The sequence below is a fragment of the Prorops nasuta genome, unplaced genomic scaffold, assembly GCF_024137725.1.
Source record: "Prorops nasuta isolate Cenicafe-Biocafe unplaced genomic scaffold, Cenicafe_Pnas_1.2 PNAS00004, whole genome shotgun sequence".
Classification (NCBI taxonomy): Eukaryota; Metazoa; Arthropoda; class Insecta; order Hymenoptera; family Bethylidae; genus Prorops; species Prorops nasuta.
Window position 1 is genome coordinate 11,480,001 of NW_027116801.1, and position 21,499 is coordinate 11,501,499.

Consider the following 21,499-nt stretch of genomic DNA (forward strand, 5'->3'; position numbering starts at 1 on the left):
ATATTCATTGTTCAAAGCAAGGCCACCGAGATGCGTCTTTCCCTTATGAAAACTTCTCTCTGCATCCTCACGACGTAAAATTAAATAACGAGCAGTAATAATGCTTATAGGTCGATGTAAAAATGTTGACAGTTGAAAAAAATGCACTTGATAAGTATTATTCATTGTTCTATTAAATACTATATGATATGATATACGTAATATAGACAAGAATATATTTGCATGGAATATGCTATTTCGTCTGACTATAACCCTTCATTACTACTGCTTTTTCATAGAAAATCGATATTTCACAAGAGAATCAAGAGATTGCACAATAACGTTGCAAGTACATATTATTATGAACTGTTTGAAATAATTTTGTTTATAGCCCCATCTGTTGCCTCAGTACACGATACATTGTTTGACACACACCGGACAAACACGACATATTCTCGGTGTAATTAATGTTGTATCAACCACTAGCTTCGTTATTGTCTTATTGACATATATAGTTAACCTGGTTTTCATCTTGTTAACAATTAACTCTATATAACAATGTCTATTGTTATGTACAAAATATTAACTTACAAATATAACAGAAAATTATAATAATTATACAATAGAAAAAATACTCGTGTACTCACCTAACAGAGCCTGAAAGAGTCTGCTCTTGAAAATCCTAATAACTCGTTCGATGGCCAATCGGAGCTGTTTGTCCTGGGGCCTCGTCAGCTTTGCATGATAATCCTCCAATAGCTCCAATGCTCTGTGAGCCTCTGAAAACAAATTAACAGAAATCCGTTACTTCTCGGTTCGACTCATTTGTCTCCTTCGACGAGCATCGAAGAAGAAGAAATTTACATCGTCCAATCGTTTTGTGCATCAGAGCTAATTGACTGGTTCGAAGATTAAGAGGAGAGAGCCAGGAAACTATCAAGTTCGCGGGGAGCCAAAGCCTCGAGTGATTCACTCGCGCAGACGAGAAACTAACTTCTTACCTCAACCGATACAATTACAGCAACGTTACAAGTGGCGATTAACACGTCCAACAAATGGGAAGCAACAGTGATACAAATTTCGCGTTGCTTCCTTGTTAAGATAGAGATTAACTGTATATAGTTAACTTATAAAGCTAATGCGGAGGAATTGGTATATACATATAGTTTGTGGTTTCGGTAAATCAGGTCCATTTGCGATTAACGAGCAAACACATCACGAGCAAACAAGCTCTTTTTTTTTTCTTAGGTAAGACTCGAATAAGGAATGTGTTTGTTCATTGAATTTCCTCGAGGCTGAGAAATCTATTGGCCATAAATATATATATAGTAATCGTTGCCCTATCCGGAGGGCCAATAAGTTGCCAATTTGTTTCCCTCGATCGCCACCAGCAGTCTCGTGAGTGTGTGCGAAAAAAGCACGCGGATGATAAATTAAATTTAATCAAGGAAGCCCGGAATCTGGGTAATCCAGTAATTATTTAGCGAGGACTGCAGAGTAATTTGTTTGCAAGTTTTGCGTCCAGCCATTACTCCCCGATTAATCCGGGAGCTTGGGCTTCGCAGCGTGTTTCCACGCGGAAAATGAAAATCATTTCTTATATATACGAATCGTAAGGAGAATGTATCGCATCGGGGGGTAAACGATTGTTTTTTTGTATCAAATGTCGATCAGTCTTTTGTGTTCGATCATCATTGATGGGCGATTATTGTATCTTTTATACAGAGTGAATCATTTTAAAATGTGACTCTGAAAATATTTGCTGAAAATTACATTTTATAGGAAAAATTGTTAAATTTTTAAGGAGTCATGAGATTAGGTGTTTGACCTTGAAAGATTATTTACAGGATACACTAAATGAAAAATGAATTTATTACCTGTATACAAATTTTCATCGAGATAATAAACTTGTTTATTAAATTTAAGTAAACAATATATATATGTATATATATATATATATATATATATATGTTTTATGAAGCGAACGAACAATTATTTATCATTTGATTATTAGTGATTTATCTATAGATGCTTCTTCTGTAATACACTGATAAATCGTTATAAATATTGACGCCATAATAATTATTTGATAAACTTATTTTATGAATTTCAAAAGTATTGTTTATTACAATACTATATAATTATAAGTATATATATAGTTGAAAAAACATCGTTAACCAATTTTACAAAAGTTATTCGTTTAACTGTAAAAATATTTGATTTCAGTTTAGTTTAAACAGAACTTTCCATTTTTTATTACATTCTCCGCTAGCTACTCCTGCATATAGCAGCATTTCAAAACACTTTACGAACGTACCATTTAATCTAGTCGTTCATGAGATATTTGAAATTGAAATTAAATATATATGCGTGCGAATCTGCGTGAGAATGCGTAGCGATCGCTTAGAATATTTCACAGCCAGACCTAAAGCAGCAATGTATAGTTTCAAAAACAAATATCTCGTATACACTCAACCAAATTTTGTACATAATATGCATTAACAGCAGTTATGGAGTAAATTTTATTGTTACCATAAAAGATTTTTGAATATTACGAATACTTAAAAATTACTTCATTATCAACTTTATGGATAACATGAAAGAACGTTTATGTTCCACATGAACGTAATTTCATAGATACAATTAATTATTTTATATTTAAAATAAAACTGAACCTGTTTTCATAAAAGGCTTAATGAATTATATTAATAAAAATTATTAAGTAAATTTTATGGATTATATGTACTTCTTTATGTAATTGATGAAACCATTTTATGAAAACATGTATATATATCTATAAAGAATAAAATATTAAATATCTCCATAAAATCCCAATTTTATAGATAGAAAATGTTATTTAATTATTGTTGGTGATCGGAGGTGTGTTGGTGTGAGCGGGGGTAGTAGAGAATATGACCTAATAAGATTATCGCCTAAAAACGCTAACTTCACATTGGTGAGAAGGCGGTATTATAAATTATTGATTAAATCGTCTGAATGTCTAAAATCGAGAAGCTGGCAACGTTGGACTGGATGGTTGTCATTTGGTTATGTGTGCGTGAATATCCATGAGTTCTCTTACTCCGAATTTTGAATTTTTGGCGGCGACCGTAATCTTTGACGACGTCGTTTTTAATAGAATTAAATTTTTGTAAAATAAATGTAGACAAAAACGTGTCAACGCATTTCACGATAATTATCGAATATATTATTATTTAATTTAGGAAGATAGAGTTGTCATTTAAATTGAATAGACTAAAATGTTACACATCTTTAAAATACAAGTATCTACAGAGATTCCATGATCATATTTATTCAGGTTTGAATGTTATAAAACACTCAAACCTGAATAAATATGATCATGGAATCTCTGTAGATACTTGTATTTTAAAGATGTGTAACATTTTAGTCTATTCAATTTAAATGACAACTCTATCTTCCTAAATTAAATAATAATATATTCGATAATTATCGTGAAATGCGTTGACACGTTTTTGTCTACATTTATTTTACAAAAATTTAATTCTATTAAAAACGACGTCGTCAAAGATTACGGTCGCCGCCAAAAATTCAAAATTCGGAGTAAGAGAACTCATGGATATTCACGCACACATAACCAAATGACAACCATCCAGTCCAACGTTGCCAGCTTCTCGATTTTAGACATTCAGACGATTTAATCAATAATTTGTAATACCGCCTTCTCACCAATGTGAAGTTAGCGTTTTTAGGCGATAATCTTATTAGGTCATATTATTATTAGGTCATATTCTCTACTACCTGAGCGGGGTCCGGGTTTCTCTCGGGCTGTCTCGCTCCAGCGCACTCTCCGTCTGTCTTCCACACTCCCCACTTTGGCACTACGCCGCCAGATGGCCGCCTCGCGTAGCGTTTCTCGCTAGAAAAATTTGGCTTCCATTGTATTTAAGCTCGCGAGCTGCGCCAAATTTTGCTCTCGATATCATTCGAATCGAGGGCCATGCTCTTATCCCAGAGCTGCTTAATTTTGCTCAGTGCTCTTAGCACTATCGTATCCTGCAGCTCTGGGACCTTGTTCCTTAACTTTACTGTTAACGGGATCCCTCAAGCCCTCTGTAGCCAACATTACGGAACGAAAAACGAGGGAGAATTGTCCAGCGTTATTTTTCGACAAATTTTAATAATTTTGGGCTTGTTGGAACCGTTAGGACTCGCACCTTGTCATAAAAAAGCCTTATTTCCCAAAAAATGAAAAAAAAATAAAATTGTTTAAAAATTCACATTAATAATATTTAATCGCAAAACAAATCGAAAAATCGGGCTTCTTTATGACGAGGTGCCAGACCTAACGATTCCAACAAGCCCAAAAACATTGAAATCGGTTGAGAAATAGAGCCGTACCATTGTCCCGCGTTTCTGAGGTGGACGAAAACCAAAAATTTTTAGGAAGGCAGCTAGGCTTCCGCCCCTCTCGCGGCTCACGCTAACGTGTTCCCCTACTCCAGCATCGAAACTTACTGCGAAGCTTTCCTCATATTTACGCTATTCCCCTATCTGTAGCTATACACATATAAATACCGCTAAAATAATGTCGAGAACATTTCATTTCGCCGATATAATGAAATTGCTAAAAATGCAATTATCATTTTGAAATAAAATTGTAGAAAAGGAGATTTCGTAATGCTTGAAATATAGGGCATACGGCGAAACGCGGGACAATGGTACAGTCGTATTTTTCAACAGAATTTGATGAGACTAGTAATAATTAAAGCCATTCTTCATGTAGATTGTCCTAAAGAGCTCGCATTTTCGATATAGCTTATAGTTTTTCAGCTATGAACATTTGAAGTTGCACGACGCACAAATACATATTTCTTCTCTCGCGTAGATCAGCTGTTGCGCACGTCCATCTTCAATCGTTCATAACTGGAAAACTATAGGTTTGATCGAAAATGCGAGCTCTTTAGGACAATCTACATGAAGAACGGCTTTAGTTATGACTAGTCTCATCAAATTCTATTGAGAAATACGCCTGTACCATTGTCCTGCGTTTTGCCGTAATCTCAGGTCTTCAAACGTCACTGACTCGTTCATTCTGCTATTTCTTTCGAGCAAAGTAAAAAAATGCACCAACAACTTAGGTGACATCATTGAATAGAGCGTGAAAAGGGGAGACGCTTTTATGATATTTTCATAATTTTGCAACGCTTCTTTTGGTCATTATAATGCAAACTGTAACAAGATGCGTACTCGGAGTAAATAAATTTGGCTTCCCCTTTCCCCTCTGCAGCTTGTTGCCTTGTCCAGCGTATGTAAACCAGCTTAGTAGGCCTACAATGACCTACATACATACGGGTGTGACTGTGTTAGTGACTCGTGGAGTGTACTGTAAACAAACACACATAGCGTTTAGCATGTATGTACGTGGGTCTTATTTTCAATCGCGAAATTGCCCTTCTAAATTTATTGCATTGCACCTTCTACGACAAGCTTCATAAGATTAAGAAATACTCATAGCAGCATGTACATTATCGAGAGCTTCTAATGTAATTTCTCAATGTGCAATCATACTTTTATTTGTTCCGAAATAAATAACAGAATGAACGAGTCAGTGACGCTTGAAGACCTGAAATTACGGCAAAACGCGGGACAATGGTACAGGCGTATTTCTCAATAGAATTTGATGAGACTAGTCATAACTAAAGCCGTTCTTCATGTAGATTGTCCTAAAGAGCTCGCATTTTCGATAAAGCTTATAGTTTTCCAGTTATGAGCGATTGAAGATGGACGTGCGCAACAGCTGATCTACGCGAGAGAAGAAATATGTATTTGTGCGCCGTGCAACTTCAAACGTTCATAGCTGAAAAACTATAAGCTTTATCGAAAATGCGAGCTCTTTAGGACAATCTACATGAAGAATGGATTTAATTATTACTAGTCTCATCAAATTCTGTTGAAAAATACGACTGTACCATTGTCCCGCGTTTCGCCGTATGCCCTATATTTCAAGCATTACGAAATCTCCTTTTCTACAATTTTATTTCAAAATGATAATTGCATTTTTAGCAATTTCATTATATCGGCGAAATGAAATGTTCTCGACATTATTTTAGCGGTATTTATATGTGTATAGCTACAGATAGGGGAATAGCGTAAATATGAGGAAAGCTTCGCAGTAAGTTTCGATGCTGGAGTGGGTGGAACACGTTAGCGTGAGCCGCGAGAGGGGCGGAAGCCTAGCTGCCTTCCTAAAAATTTTTGGTTTTCGTCCACCTCAGAAACGCGGGACAATGGTACGGCTCTATTTCTCAACCGATTTCAATGTTTTTGGGCTTGTTGGAATCGTTAGGTCTGGCACCTCGTCATAAAGAAGCCCGATTTTGCAATTTGGTTCGCATTTGACTTTTATTAAACGAAATGTTTATTGACTTGTACTGTCGGTAAAGCACGCGTGAGGGATCCCGTTGACCCATCTGTGTATTCCATTTTGGTTGCACAGTCTAATTCCTATCCTTTTCCTTACTCCTATTTTCTTTTTTGATATTACTCCGCAATATTCATACCGGATAAAATATCTTACATTTATATTGATAAAATTAACAATTAAACAGCTACAAATTAAACGTGATATTCATTAACAGCGTTTATGCTTAGCATAAATATATTTTTATATAGATAACAGTAATTATTTAATATTATACATTAATATGTTTATGAAGGTATTCAATACAAAGTTCATTTCTAAGCCTATACTTTGTAAAGGAGCAAATAGCCGAGTGGGCTAAATGCTGTATTCTTAACCACAAGATCCTAGGTTCGAATACCGTCAAAGTTAAATTTTTTTTTCTCAAGGAAAAATATAGTTCGATCAGAAGGTAAGTTGTGACTATATACATACATATATAAATCAATTAAAAATTTATATACTTCTGCTACAGTGATGTATAGGACCTTTCATGCCATTAACAATATGTGTTAATCTACACACGAATATGTGGAAGTCTATACAAAGTTGAGAGAAATAATATAAAGTGTAAGAGAGAGAGAGAGAGAGAGAGAGAGAATTTCATGCAGAGTAAGTGTAACTATCCCATAGTTTCAAAACATGTAAAACTATACGTTACGTAATATGTTATAAAAATAATACCGTTTAAAGTGAATATAAAATGACTACAAGAAATTGAGAATGCACTTAGGATTTCCAGGGTACATTTCCTCTGATAATACAACACTTTTTTCAATAGTTAAATGTCTTTAATTTAATAATTGCAGCTATAATATTTATAAACAACGTATATTAAAATAATAAATGCATTTACAAAACTCATAAAATCTGATTATTATTGTCACAACATTCACTTTTACTGGTATTACGTAAGTTCTTCGCTGTGTGTAGAAAACATTCTGTCAAATAAATAATTGTAATTATTATATTATAATTAACGCCTTGATGAGATAGTTTTGACACATAATATTGATTGTGATATCCATAAAATCTCTTTCTTAAGCTTTTAATAGTAATTTTGATATACATAAAGTCATTTATAATATTGATGAATAAAAAATTCTAAATCGTATAAATAGTGTTAATAGTATCCATGAACGCAATAATGGACAAAAACCAAGCATAAACGCTTGTTCGTTGAATACATAAATCCGATTCTAGGGTCACTTTTAATAACCAAATTTATGGTTTCAGCGTACATTTTTATTGATTCTGGGTACCTTTTTGGTTGAGTGTACATTAGGCTCAACTGGTATTTTAATAGTGTTTTGAATAACTATCGTCCGAGATAATAAGTTACACTAATTAAGTACAATAAAAATATGAATCATGAAAACGATGAAAGTTGACCTTTCCATGATCATCGAACAATTCCTAAAATTCAAGCTAATGATACCAAACGATATTACAACTCCTCTAAAACACAAAATTCTTGTTTGAAACAAATTTTTACAGGACGATAATATTTATAAGTTATATTTGAGTTCGAGAGTAAAAATAATACACCTTATATAGTAGAAGGATAGAATGAAAAATGGAGGAGGAAGGAAGCTTTTTCAAAGCTCAGTTTGAGATTTTGCAGTGCGTTCTATTAAAAAAGTTACGCCTATGTCTGGCAGCTTCGTGGCTCCCTAAGCTTGTTTCCAACGGCTTGGTGAGCTTTGCAGCTGGAAAAGCTCAAGTTTTCTGCATAGCCGACGGAGTTGAGCCTCGACGAAAGATCCGCAACACAGAGTCCCAGTTACCCGCCCTTCCAGAATATCGAGTTAAAAGGAAACCAGGAGAACCTTGCGTTTCATCGAAACAGCAATAAGATGAGACGAATAAGGGAACAAACTGTCCCTGCCAAGGAACAAGATTCAATTTAAACATTCGTTTGATTGTCACGTGGCCACGTGACCCCACAAAAAATAGCCATGCTCCAGAGTCACCCGACCGTAACAGAGATCGAATAGTTCCAAATCCTCACTGACAAAATTACACTAAATTTCAGAAGTTCCAAAAGAGCTAAAGAATTTTCCTAAAATTATCACAGTTATAATTTCTTCAGAATTGCACAAAAATATTTTTCAAGAATCTATACCAACCGAGCATAATTTCCTTAAATTAAAGAAACTATATGCATACGAAGGTCGTTGAAATTACGTCAATTTTCAGTGGAATATAAACCGAATCCGAAGTTAATTCTTACAAGATTGCTGATGCTATATAATTTATTCGAGTTGCAGGGTATGTAATTGAATAGAGAGCTGATATGCCGTTACACGGTGTGCCTGTGTATAGCACCTTGCTATATCGTACGTTTTTGGAATATTAGGGAGGAGGGGGGATGTCATAATTCATGAAACGTGACATGTAGTCGGATGGACTGTAAAGCTGAGATAAACGGCCATACTTGGCATAGTTTCGCCAGTTCTCTCGCGAGAAGAGGAGTAGGATGATGTACCATTGCCGCGATATTACTGTCGAGACACTTCCACCAGTTCCGACGCTTCTAACAGAAATCGTCAGCCCCGAACGTGCTGGTATTCGCGAATATTCGCCTACCTCCTGCGACACTCTATCGTTCAGCCTAATACTATCTGGGAACTTGGCTTTATGCATGCACTCCCACCATAAAACATTTAACATGTAACATATAAATGACTCTCTAATCTCGCTTCGCTCGCAGCTTCTTCGTTATAACGATTCTCCCCCCCCCCCCCTGACTGTGTGTGTGTGTGCGTTTCCATCATGCAGGCCTCGTTACTTCGATATATCGTTCACGAAAGTACCACGATTCGTTCACCTTTACGCGAGTATAATAATTATTCTGCCTCGTTGCTTTGCAGTCATTTGGTACTCGTGATACTTATATATAAATTGTTTTATGGATATCGTGTACGTACAGTCTTATCGGTCACCAATTTATTCCACTTGAATATCTGTAGCAATGGTAAAATTATAACATTATTTTGACGAAAGGATTTTGGTAGAAATAAATTGAGATAAGGATTCATGTACGATATTCATAGAATTTGTTATATCACTCCAAGTTTAATATTTTACACAACATGCTAAGATTAAAAAAGTACATCGTTGGTTGAATTTGATAAATACAATAATAATAATATTAAACGATTAATGTGTCGTTATAGAAGTTTTGTAAAATATATTTAGGGATGAGGGGGGGAATTGCGACCACTTGGAAGAGAAATTAAATAAATCAATAAATATATACAAGTTATATATAATTATCTTTCGTGTCTTAAATTATACGTAAGTCCTATATATAACGTATAATTAAACTTTGGTATTACGTACGTAAAAACAAATATAAATTTTTAGCATAATTGCAAAACTTTGGTGTTTGCAATTTCCTGACAGATATGAAGTAAATACGAACATCGTGTAAATTGACATTTATAGGTATTAGTTACTTTACAAAAATCACATATATGGCCTCTAGATGTGGCTTCGCTGCTGCTACAATTTCCGTGTGCCCATAAGTTGCAACACGCAACTATAACACAATATTCAATCTTCAACAGGAGGTTTTCGTACTTTTCCTGGCAATAAATGCACATGTACTTATTCCCCTTGTCGTTTTTTAGAATTTTATTTTCTTTAACGTTTACTTCTTCTCTTTTATTTATTTTATCTTCGAAACATTCCAAATTCTTCACTCCCTTTTTAACAGATACATTCTCATGGGATAAATGCGAACGTTCGTAATTACCCCACTGAAAGTGTTCGCAATTACCCCAAAAAGTAAAAATATACTGTTTCATTTTATATTTAAGAATATGAAATCATATCGGAAGTTCCGAGTACGTTAAACCCTTATTTAATTTGTAGAGAATCTACCTTTCTATTGTCAATAATTAAATAAATACGAGGCTACCAGATATACAATCACATAAAATTCGAAAAAAATTACAGGAAAAAGAACGAAGACATAAAAGTGCGTTTAACTTGAACGGTATGTGCGAAACCTCGCTATTAACGTTTGTCCGGTGCCGAGTATACGAACGACTCGTTCCGTGACTTTGATTGAGCGCGACAAAAATATGACTTCTCTGTCATACACACGAAAATAACTGAGGTCTCTCAATTACCCCACCTCTCCCATACCTTTCACACTTTTAATCGATGTAGAACTTCATTTACTGCTTTTTTTTTTTTTTTTTTTGTTTAAATATTCATATTTTATTGTCGAGAGAAATAGTATCGCAATTATATCGTTAATTACTCAAGGTCAGCTAAACAATGTGGCTATAAATGAATGATACGTAGCGAACGATCGAAAAATTAATTTAATAATAATCGCCGAACCGCGGAAAATCAATCGTGCTATATTCGAGCGAATATTTTTATTTCCTTTCACACAGAATGATATTGGAGCGATTGTATTGAAATGCGGGAAAGGGGTTGGAGTAAAAAGTGAAAATAACTGGGCAGAAACGAAGACTTAACACCGATCTATCGACTGTCGCGAGAATATTTATTGCCCTCGCTTCTTCCGCAATTTCTCCTCCGCCCACTCCTGACCATCTTTATAAGATAAATCGAACTTGGTTCTACGCTCAGCTCTCCTTCTCCTTCTTCTTCCTCCGAGCTGCAATCTTCGCTCTGCGAGAACCGCAACATTAAATCGCGTTTACGTTTCTCTTCTTTTTTCCTTCATTTAGCTCCAAGTTCCGGTAGATCAGCATTGGAACATATAATTTTAGAAAAACCAACGTGGAACTTTTGCGATTCCAATTGAAAAACTGAGATAATTCAAATAAAAGCAACGTTTCTTCATTCGGTTCCAAGTTCCAGTAGATCAGCATCGAACCGTGTAATTTTAGCAAAATCAACGCGAAACTTTCTTCATTACACCAACAAAAAATATTTCGACCAATGAACACTCTTTCATCTCAACAAGGAACAAAATTCGATGAATCTCTTCGCTGGCTCAACAAAGTTTCATTGTCATAGTGAAAAGTGGTTTTTACTACTTGGAAAAATTTGTTCAATATATAAAACTAAAAAGTTGACATAATTAACAACGATTAAAATTTATAAGATAAATAAATGTGATTTCGAGATCATTCTGAAATGATAAAATAAGTTTGTAGTGGGAGGTGCAAAGATTTGATCTCTGTACTCTGCGTACGTGCGACAGTCGTCGCTATACTCCAGCTGTTTCCGGTTGGTCCGGTGTATTTGGTCGCGTCGGCGCGGCACTCGATCGGCTTACCAGCCAGGCACCAGCAGCTTCGACTTCGAGCTGCATGATGCAGCCTCCAGCAGAGGCAAGCAAGCGGTTACATCACGAGCCCCTGCAACTGCAATAACCCTGACGCAACGACGCCGACGCGTACACCGACGCAAACATCCATGCGCGGAGTATACCCTCCGATTCTTGTCCTTGCAAAAACATCCCAGACACTACGTGTCTTTCCTCGAATTAGCTGCGATACAGCAACACACTCCGCTTTTACGTTACACGCTTAGAATATATATAACACCCAATAAAAACATTCGATAGAAATTATATACACTCGGAATAATTCGATACGTAACAATGTAAAGATAAACCTTGCAAATTTTTCAGAGATTTACACATTAACCTCGATTATATAAGAAGGATATTTTGATGAATTTTATTCATCTAATTGACTGACTTTGTTATAATTATATTACGAGGAAGAAATTTTCTTAAATACTTTAATTTCATCAACTATTCAATTGCGAAGAGAATTAATTATATTACACACTGAAAATATATATAACACCCAATGAAAACATTCGACGGTAATTATATATACTCGGAGAATAATTCGGTACGTATAACAATATAAGGATAAACCTTGCAGATTTTTCAGAGATTTACACCTTAACCTCAATTATACGTATAGAATATTTTGATGAATTTTATTCATTTAATTAACTGGCTTGTTATAATTATATTACGAGGAAGAAATTTTCCTAACTACTTTAATTCGATCAACTATCCGATTGCGAAGAAAATGAAGTTTTCCACCAACGAGTGAATAGTGAATTTTGCAGAATCTCAATGAGTCCAAGTTCTCGAAAAGCATCTCCGTCGACCTTTGTATTTTAATGCCCTTTGGCACGGAATTTCAGTGGAGAATAAATCAGACATATATATATAGCATAACCATTGACCAAGCGCAGTTTCTAGAAATAGGTATTTGTTTGGCTATGGATCAAAAATAGCAGTAGCACGTGCTTCGATACGTGCGTGGTTCGTGCGAGTAACGGTCAGTTGCGAGAGACGAGTCGATCATCTTGGATTAGTTCAAATTGATATAAACGGTAAAAGATAGTTAGGTTTCTTATCAATAACTGTGTATAACGCTATTACTATATGGAAGGATTAACGGGATCCCTCACGCGTGCTTTACAGACAGTACAAGTCAATAAACATTTCGTTTAATAAAAGTCAAATGCGAACCAAATTGCAAAAACGGGCTTCTTTATGACAAGGTGCCAATTCTAACGAGTCAATCCAGCTTAAAAAAACTCAAATCGGATGAAGAATAACGCTGTACCACTGTCCCGGGTTCTTGAAGTGGAAATAACCAAAAGTAACCTCTCTTCAAGAACGCGGCACAATGGTACAGCGTTATTTTTCAACTAATTTGAGTGATTTTAAGTTCGTTTCACTCGTTAGGACTGGCACATTGTCCTACAAAGGCGCGATTGTTCAATTTGCCTCGCATTTGAATTTTATTAAACGAATTGTTTATTGACTTGTACTGTCGGTGAAGCTCGCGTGAGGGATCCCGTTAAAGGAAAAAAATAATCGCAGTGATCGATAGACCGACACGTGTTCATTCATATAAGGAAAACAACGACAATGAAATTTTAGATAATTATCGATAATAATCTCACGAGAATCGTTATAGTCATTATCGCAGCCACTCGAATGATAATAGCGTAGGGAACTTCCCTACAAACTTCCGGAGATTTCATTATGGTTTTATAGATTATATCGCAATTTCTAATCAATAAAGTTGTTGGATGGATATTTTTAAACATGCTTTAATAATAATTATTACGATTATATTTTGAACAGTCAGAATCGATTGAAAGTTTTCTTGGTTGCAAAAGTGATTCGATCAGCGATGATTCGGTTACGCGTGGTCGGTTCCCGATTGAAGTTATAATGAATTAATTGTTTATTATGCAAAAATTTTTCGTTATTTTTCTGCTTCTCCCTAAATGAGCTTTGTTCCCTACTGCGCGAAAACCGTTTCGTGTCTACACTGGCTGTGAGATTAATTGGTGTTAACACGAAAATTTTAGCAAGGTGATCGAATTTTAAGGAGGAAAATTGGTGAAATTTTATAGTTATAAAAATTACGATTTCTGATTTGCTGTTTGCTGCAAGACGATTGAACAATCTTATGACGTTGCTTCAGTGATATCTAACTATAGACATTAATAGACTATTTGATTAACTAATCATTGCAATCTTTTATTTTCAAGAATTTTTAAATTATAATCACTTATTATTCATGGTAGATTTTTTGTACGAGTTTTCCTTTTAGAAATTCTTTCTATATGTATGTCATGTTTAAAATTTGTACAAATTATTCAAACACGCAGTATATATCCGTTACAATTGGAAAAATCACACTCCATTAACGTGTTAGCTTACAAAGCAGATTATAGTATAACTGGTGGTGACTGTACGTATTAGTATAATGATTATTGTCAATTTTCAATAATACGGTGGCTATATACTTTGACTATACAATTTTTAGAATATTTCTTTCAAAGCATAAAGTATTAATTATTGACTCTTTATAATGCAGAAAGTTTCATTGACTTTTTTAAAAATATTTGTTGTTCTATTTTTCTGGACCGTTTGTGCAGTATATTCTAAAGTATCGGACCCTTCTTATCTCTCAATAGAGAGCGCAAAGTGCTCAATTCCCCCCCCCCTCCCTCTTTCCCCTCTTTTTATCGATAAAACTTTAAAAATCACACTTGATTAACGCCTCAACTTACAAAGCAGAATATAATATAATTATTGATGAATTTGCACATAGCTATACTGTTCTCAATGATGAGCTAACCGGTTTTGGATAATTTTTTTATAATGTCTCCTCTTCGTAGGAAAATATTAATTTAACGTTGTTATTAATGCGGAAGTCTAAATAAAGCCTGCCCAATCCCCCCACCCTTTTTATTCATATAAACAAAGTAAAATAAAAATAGTCAATATTTTAATGATAAATTCCTAAAAAAAATTAAAAGTAAAAAACTTTAATAATTTTGTTTCCATCGTGTTTACAATTTTTAATTTATCGAATAACGAGATTCGAGCTGTAAAAGCAAGAATGAGAACACGAGAAGGCAAGAAAGAATAAGACTCTTGCTCTCATTCCGCACGTGTCACTATATTAATTAAATTACAAAATTAAATATTTAAAAAAATAACACTCGCTAGAGAGAAACATTTTATGCTTTATAATAGAATTGCAATATCATTATTAATTCTCTACATCCATTTAACTTAATATAATAATGATATACACAATACAACTATGCAATTTAATTATTTATAACAAAATTACAAAATATACTGACTATTGTATTTTACTCTCTACAGATTTATTAAAATTGCACATTTTTCTTTCTATCCTTCGATGCTACGTCCAAAATCTCTCGCCTCTCTTCCTCATCGATAAAACTTGAAAAATCGCACTCGATTAAAATCTCGACTTACAAAGCAGAGTATAATATATAACTAGTGGTGAAAGACTGCGCACATGCATAGCTATATATATATATCGGAGAACACTTAAATTTTTCTAACCGCCGCCCGAATACTTCCGTCTTTTCCGGTTCCCACCGTGAAACTGTCACTTAATTTACTCCGCATCATACTTCCGCCTTCCCCTCCACATCTTGTTTATTTACTATCCCACTTTACATTACTAACTCCGATTTGTTTACATCTCGTTGAAACTAACGCTCACTCGTTCTCAACATATTACTGTTATCTCCACCATAGCCCAACTACCTCCCACTAAATTCCCCCAACCAGTCACTTCTCAACCTATCATCTCCGACATATATATATATATATATATATTCTGCTTTGATCAACGAGCTAAATTTTTAAATATTTCTTATTTATACTATTCCTTAAGAAATAAAATATTAATTTATTTTTGTTATGACGCAGACACATCTCTCTACAAATAAATAATAATAATATCCTGTTGGTAGCACACGGTTGCATTCCTATGTATAGAGGTATATAAACACAAGGGGAGGGGGGGGGGGGATATGTACAGGTACGCTCTTCTCCAAAAACTCGTCGTACAAAAAAGCAGTCGATTAACGTTTCAGCCAACACTGCAGAGTCCAGCATAAATCACGGTGACTGCGAGCATTGCTAATGGCCATTATGTTTTCAATAACGCGCTAACAGCTTTGAATAATCCTTATAGCACGCTCAAAGCAACATACTAATTCGGTCAGGTTCTTGGCATTAATCGGGCTTTCTCGTTTTAATTAATATCTAATTAAGCTCCGCGAATGAGTGATAACATCGATATAATTACCAAGGACGGTGCTAATTAATAGTATTGCAGATACAAACGTGCGTGTGCGATGCGTTATACGCGCCTTACTACAATAATATACACATATTGATATACATATATATATATTACAACTCATATCCCCTGCTGCAGCGCATATCACGAAGGCCGATAAATTTGTCGAAAATATTTTGCCATGCAACATTTTTCCTTCCATTTTCCTCCGTTAAAAAATGTAATTCGCATAAAAGCTTTTCATAAACAGCGCAGTGCCACGGTTTTCACGGCCATAAGCCGAAATCTTATATTCACGACATTTGTACGCCAATGTTGAATGTCTATCGTTACGCGAATAAGAGAGCTGAAAATCAATGCTTCTCTATGTTAAATATATGTGTACTGTATACATATTGGATGCTCAACATCTTCCAGCAGAGGTAAGAACGCACGAGAAAAAAAGAGAATATTTGAGAGAACTTACGATATCGTTCTAGATAGAGGACAGTGGGCAGATAACAGCAGATGCCGTTGTCAGCGTGCACGTGCGCGTACATTTTCCTAATTAACGCCTCTTCCCTCTTCTGTCTTGCGTTCAGCTCGTTAGGCGGTTTTAGCCGTTGCCCTCCCAGTCTGGCCGTCGACTCGTAACTTCCGGTGCACCGACAAAATCCGCCGGAAACATTTCGCGAGACGAGACGAGACGAGACGAGACGAGCTCGGCCGATCAGTTTCCAAGTTCCGCTACGGAAAACCCACGTCTCCAGCTGTTCCCTCGATGCACTCGCACACAAGCTCGCGTAATACGGACCTACGGACCCGGGCCGCCTCCATTAACCTTATTCGCCATGTCTTCTCCACTCGAAAATGTCCTTAGCCCGCGTTACGTGGCCTCCGCTCGATCTAACATTCCGGAACGACTCTGACATTCTTTCTCTTACACTTTCTTTCTTTATATATATATATATATATATATATATATATATGTTTTTCAAATTGTCAATGTAGCTTCGTTATTAATTACAGATTCTACAGTTTAAAATTTTAGGATGAAAATAGGTCATTGAACTAATACAAGATTGAAATTTTATTTCGAGCATATTTTGGGTTATTTTTAACCTCGATAAGAAAGTCGATTAATTTTTGGCGAAATAAGGATAAGCACGAAGGTGACGTAGTTTGGTTTGTTCGATTAGTCGTTGGCATCCAGCAGAGGACATTTTCAGAGATTCGATTGGTTCGTTCTTGCTAGAATTTTCCTAGCTAATTTCAGCTTTTCTCGCACCTTTGAATCGATCATTTTCGTTCTATCGGATTTTTAACCTTCCGCTACTTGCCTCTGCTTAATTATTGGAAAGGAAACAAGATTGAGTCGAGCAAATCTGCTCGAGTAAACCCTTGACAGAGACAGTGCCAAGTCGAGCATCGCAGTTCGCACCACGGTCGTTAGACGCGTGTCGTTATTCAACCTGGAGTCTCGAGTAGGACAAATTCTCACTTTTCCAATCAGTCAGCTGTTTTGAGTTTTAATCGTCGCGTGAAATATCGCTTGACGGATTCAGCTATTTTCTTACTACTACATGAACAATAATTTTTTCCTTTGGTGCTGAGGAATTTTGAAAGAAAAACTATGTTATTTATAAATTCCTTCCAACACTCATCATTGATTATTGCAATTTTTTCAATGAAATACAATTAAGTGCAGAGAAGTATATTGAAATGTCGAGGGTAAGATATCACTGAACGAGTAGTTGTGTGAAATAATCGTTGATACTTTGCAATTAACAAGCACTCTTCAAAATCATTATTATAAAAATCACTTTAAAATCGATGATCGATCGACTCATTAATTGCATGTTTTCTCAAAAAGTGACCTTGAAAATCTACATTACTCGATCATGACAGCAAAGTGCACATACTCGACCTTTATCGAGATCCCCCGAAGAGCGATAAACTCGCTTGGTAAACGTGTCAATTTCCACTGTCATAAACCGTTAAACGTTACGCATCTGTGCTCGGTCTTCAGGGTCCAAAAGTAGAGAGAGGCAACGAGCAAACGCACGCCCTTCGCCCTGGCAAAGTGCGCCACTCGCCCTTTATCCAGATCCCCTGAACAGTAATAAATTCTCCACGTCGCCTTAATTAACCGTGACGTTTCAACTGTTGCACTTTTAATCGTCACTCGCCACTATTATAAACTGTAAAACGTTACATTCGGTGTTCTCGGGGGTTAAGAGCACTAAAGCGACGAGTAAAAAAACTCAGCAAGGCCCTTGGCTTTTAATCCCGGCCTTCTTTCGCGCTGGCAACAAAGTGCTCGCGTACTTGCCCTTTATCCAGATCCCGAGTCCCCTGCTGAACAGTAATAAATTCTTCTCGTCTCTCTAATTGACCGTGTCGCTTCAGCATCCGTGCAAATGGCCTAGCTCCTCTGGATATATATATATATATATATATATATATATAACTACCGTATTCTTAGTTAAATAAGCGACGATTATTCAACAGCTCCAAAGAAATTAATATATTACCCTGGCAGGGTTCGAGACAAACTTTCAAAGTTTGCAAATCATTTGGAATATTCACCAATTTATTAAAAGCAGCAACCCACACTTTTTCCTCCTTCAAAGTTCAGCCAGAACCACGACGTGGCAGGGAAGCCTAGGATAATAGCGCGCTGGGTTTCTAAATTACCTATAGGATAGCATTATTATTATTCGGAGAAGTTGATTCATTCGTTTCGTTAGATTCAATTAGAAAACCGAATCTTTCGTCATTGGGAAATTATTCGTGCTCGAAGAAATGAAAAATGGAGAGTCTGCAAACTTTTTCCATTCGAGCTCCAAGGGTTAAATCCGAGGTTAAATCACTCGTGATAAATTGCAAGGTTTGTGGTGATCGAATATTTCGGACCGAGTCAAAATTGCGTCGTTTGAGGGTAAGATGCGAGAGGAGAGCCAGACGACTGGTCTCCACGAGTGTCGAACGAGTATAACAACAAAATTAGCTCGTTTGCACAATTTTGCAAAAACTCCCTATATACGCTCGATGTTTAAGATCGTTCGCTTATCCAGCAATAACTACGTCATCAACCTTCACATCGAACCTTTCTTCATCCACCGACCAACTCGATACACTCGAATCGCACAATGATAAATTTTCCACTCTCAACCTCGCTCGATCGCTCCACGAACCCGTTTAACGTGCATCCACGAGCAAAAACAATTTTGCCACTCAACATTGAACTTGAAGAGGATTTCCCGCCTTTTCCGCACTAACCGTTAAATTCCAAGAGCGTTGTCGGATGAGATTTTGCCCTCCTATATATTATCCAATCACTTTTTTCCTCCAAAATACGTCGCACTGCCATAAATTTATCCATCCATGCATCGATTTATGCAAATCCCACAACTTTCCTCCTTTTCATACACACACACATATATATATATATATACCTAACTGACTCAACCCACATCCCAACGTCCAAACTTGTCCGCTTAAATTTTCGCTCAACTTTCTCACTCGTGTCGAGGAATCGTGACGCAAACTGGACCAATCGAACCAACTGAACTCTGGACACTGCAAAACGCACAATTTGAAGAATTACGACGAGCACCGAGTCGAGTGCTCTCGATCGTCTCGCGTTCCGCTTTACCGCGACAGTCCGCAATTCTGCAGTCCTCCGAACACGCGATTGTCACTAAACTGTGTATGAAAAAAATCTGCGACATTTTTCGGGAGATTTTGACAATCAGGAGGGTCGATTATCTCGCTTCGACGGAAATTACGTCACTGCGTCGCGTCGTCGATGGAAAGTTCGTAAGCAGCATCCAATTAAATCCCAATTATACCATGGTAGCTGGGTACTCTTTCGGTATATATAGCTACTGCATGGGTGATTCGAGCGATGAGTTCAAAGGTCGATCTTGTAACTCGGAAAATAACGAGGTGCTATGTTCTTCCAAGAATTTTTTAACTTTGTACACGAACCAGTCGAAGGCGAACCGAGGCAAACACGTGGAAGGAAAATTCATAAAGTTATATACATAGGAATAGTTGAGACTGAAGATGTTCGTAAAATTCGAATTTTCCAACTGCTCGATTGAACCTTTAATTCCTGCACGTACACACGCACACTTTGCGGATTCGAGCGAGCGTATCCGCTGCGTCGAACGACCAATCGATACAGCACGTGTGACTCTGATTGATGCAGTTAGCACGCGATTTCGCTCTGATATCGGAACGTTCGAGTTTCCCACCCGTGAAATTCACGTCGACACCTTTATTGCTAATAATTTCCAATCTCGAGACGCACTACGCGATCAGAGCGCACACGCGCATGCACACATTTTGTATACACACTTATGCACGAATACTCGTGATCGCTTGGTTCTTAGAAATGTGGTATATATATATATATATATATATATATATATATATAGGAATGTTGATCGTGCAGGGGTTGTCAAATTGAAAATGCTCCAAGTTTTCGATGTTCCGTCGAGACTCGATCCGTATACCTTGCAAATCGTGATTGGAGCTTCGTAGTGGTTTTTTAGCAAGGTCGGAGGTCACGCATCGAAGATTCGAATAGTCGCTGCGCGGATCGAGAGCACCTGAAGGAACACCCGCACCGGGCGGCTCTAACCTGCTGACTGCCGGAATCGCCCCTTTTTCCACCCCTAGCCTCTCCTGTGCTACCCCCTACCCTCTTCCGCAGACTCCTACCCTCCCCACCAGACTCCACGTCCAAACTCCCCTCCTCCCTCGATTCACGTATAATATAGCCTAAATACATCTTGATAATCCCTTCCAATTAAACCTTGACCAAAGTCGTCGGTCAATTTTTGGTTCAACCGCTTCTTTTAGATTTTCCGTTGCAAACAGCGAATTCTTATGCAAATACAGGACACGTTTAAAAATTGTTTTTATGTGTTTAAATATGCGAATATACAACTTTTCACACATCTGATGCAGGTAAATTAATAAAGTAGGAATTAGATAATACAATTTTGTATTTTATTCGAAATCAATAAATTGTAAAAGATAGTTTTATATTACTGTTTTTTAAAAAACCATAATTTGATTATTATATATTCTGTACTAGATATAGGACTGCACGACCGTATTTATACTTGGGAAAACTGATTCGGTTACATTTCAGCCAACTTTCTGCTTTCTCTACTAAATTTTTATATACTACAGCACACACAGGAGCTCGAAGAAAACGATTACCTTTTCCACATTGTACCTTATTTTAGGAGCCGAGTTCCTTTATTTTCTATCATTTTTTAGCTTTCATTTCCTAATACTGTCCTATACACGTACGCTACTTTAAAGATTCAATTGCAAAACGTAAACTCTCTTTTCAAGAAGAATTGCAGGGACCGATAAATAAAATACACATTTTTATAGTAAATTTCGAGGTAATAAAATTCTTAAGTGGTTAGCGTTGGAAGAAAGTTGCGTGGGGTTACGCTAACTCGAG

General features: G+C 36.4%; 1 protein-coding gene across 10 annotated transcripts in view; it reads right to left on the reverse strand.

The window, feature by feature from the left end:
• The window catches only part of dlg1 (discs large 1), a 331,205-nt gene that overhangs the window by 291,964 nt on the left and 17,742 nt on the right, over positions 1–21,499 (reverse strand). For 9 of the 10 annotated variants that reach the window (XM_066725415.1, XM_066725410.1, XM_066725416.1 and 6 more), the window contains exon 2: positions 627–758. In XM_066725415.1, coding sequence (XP_066581512.1) covers positions 627–758 — 132 coding nt within the window. Of the gene's footprint in view, positions 1–626; positions 759–16,495; positions 16,863–21,499 lie in introns of those variants that run through there. The other variant, XM_066725411.1, reaches the window with a different exon arrangement.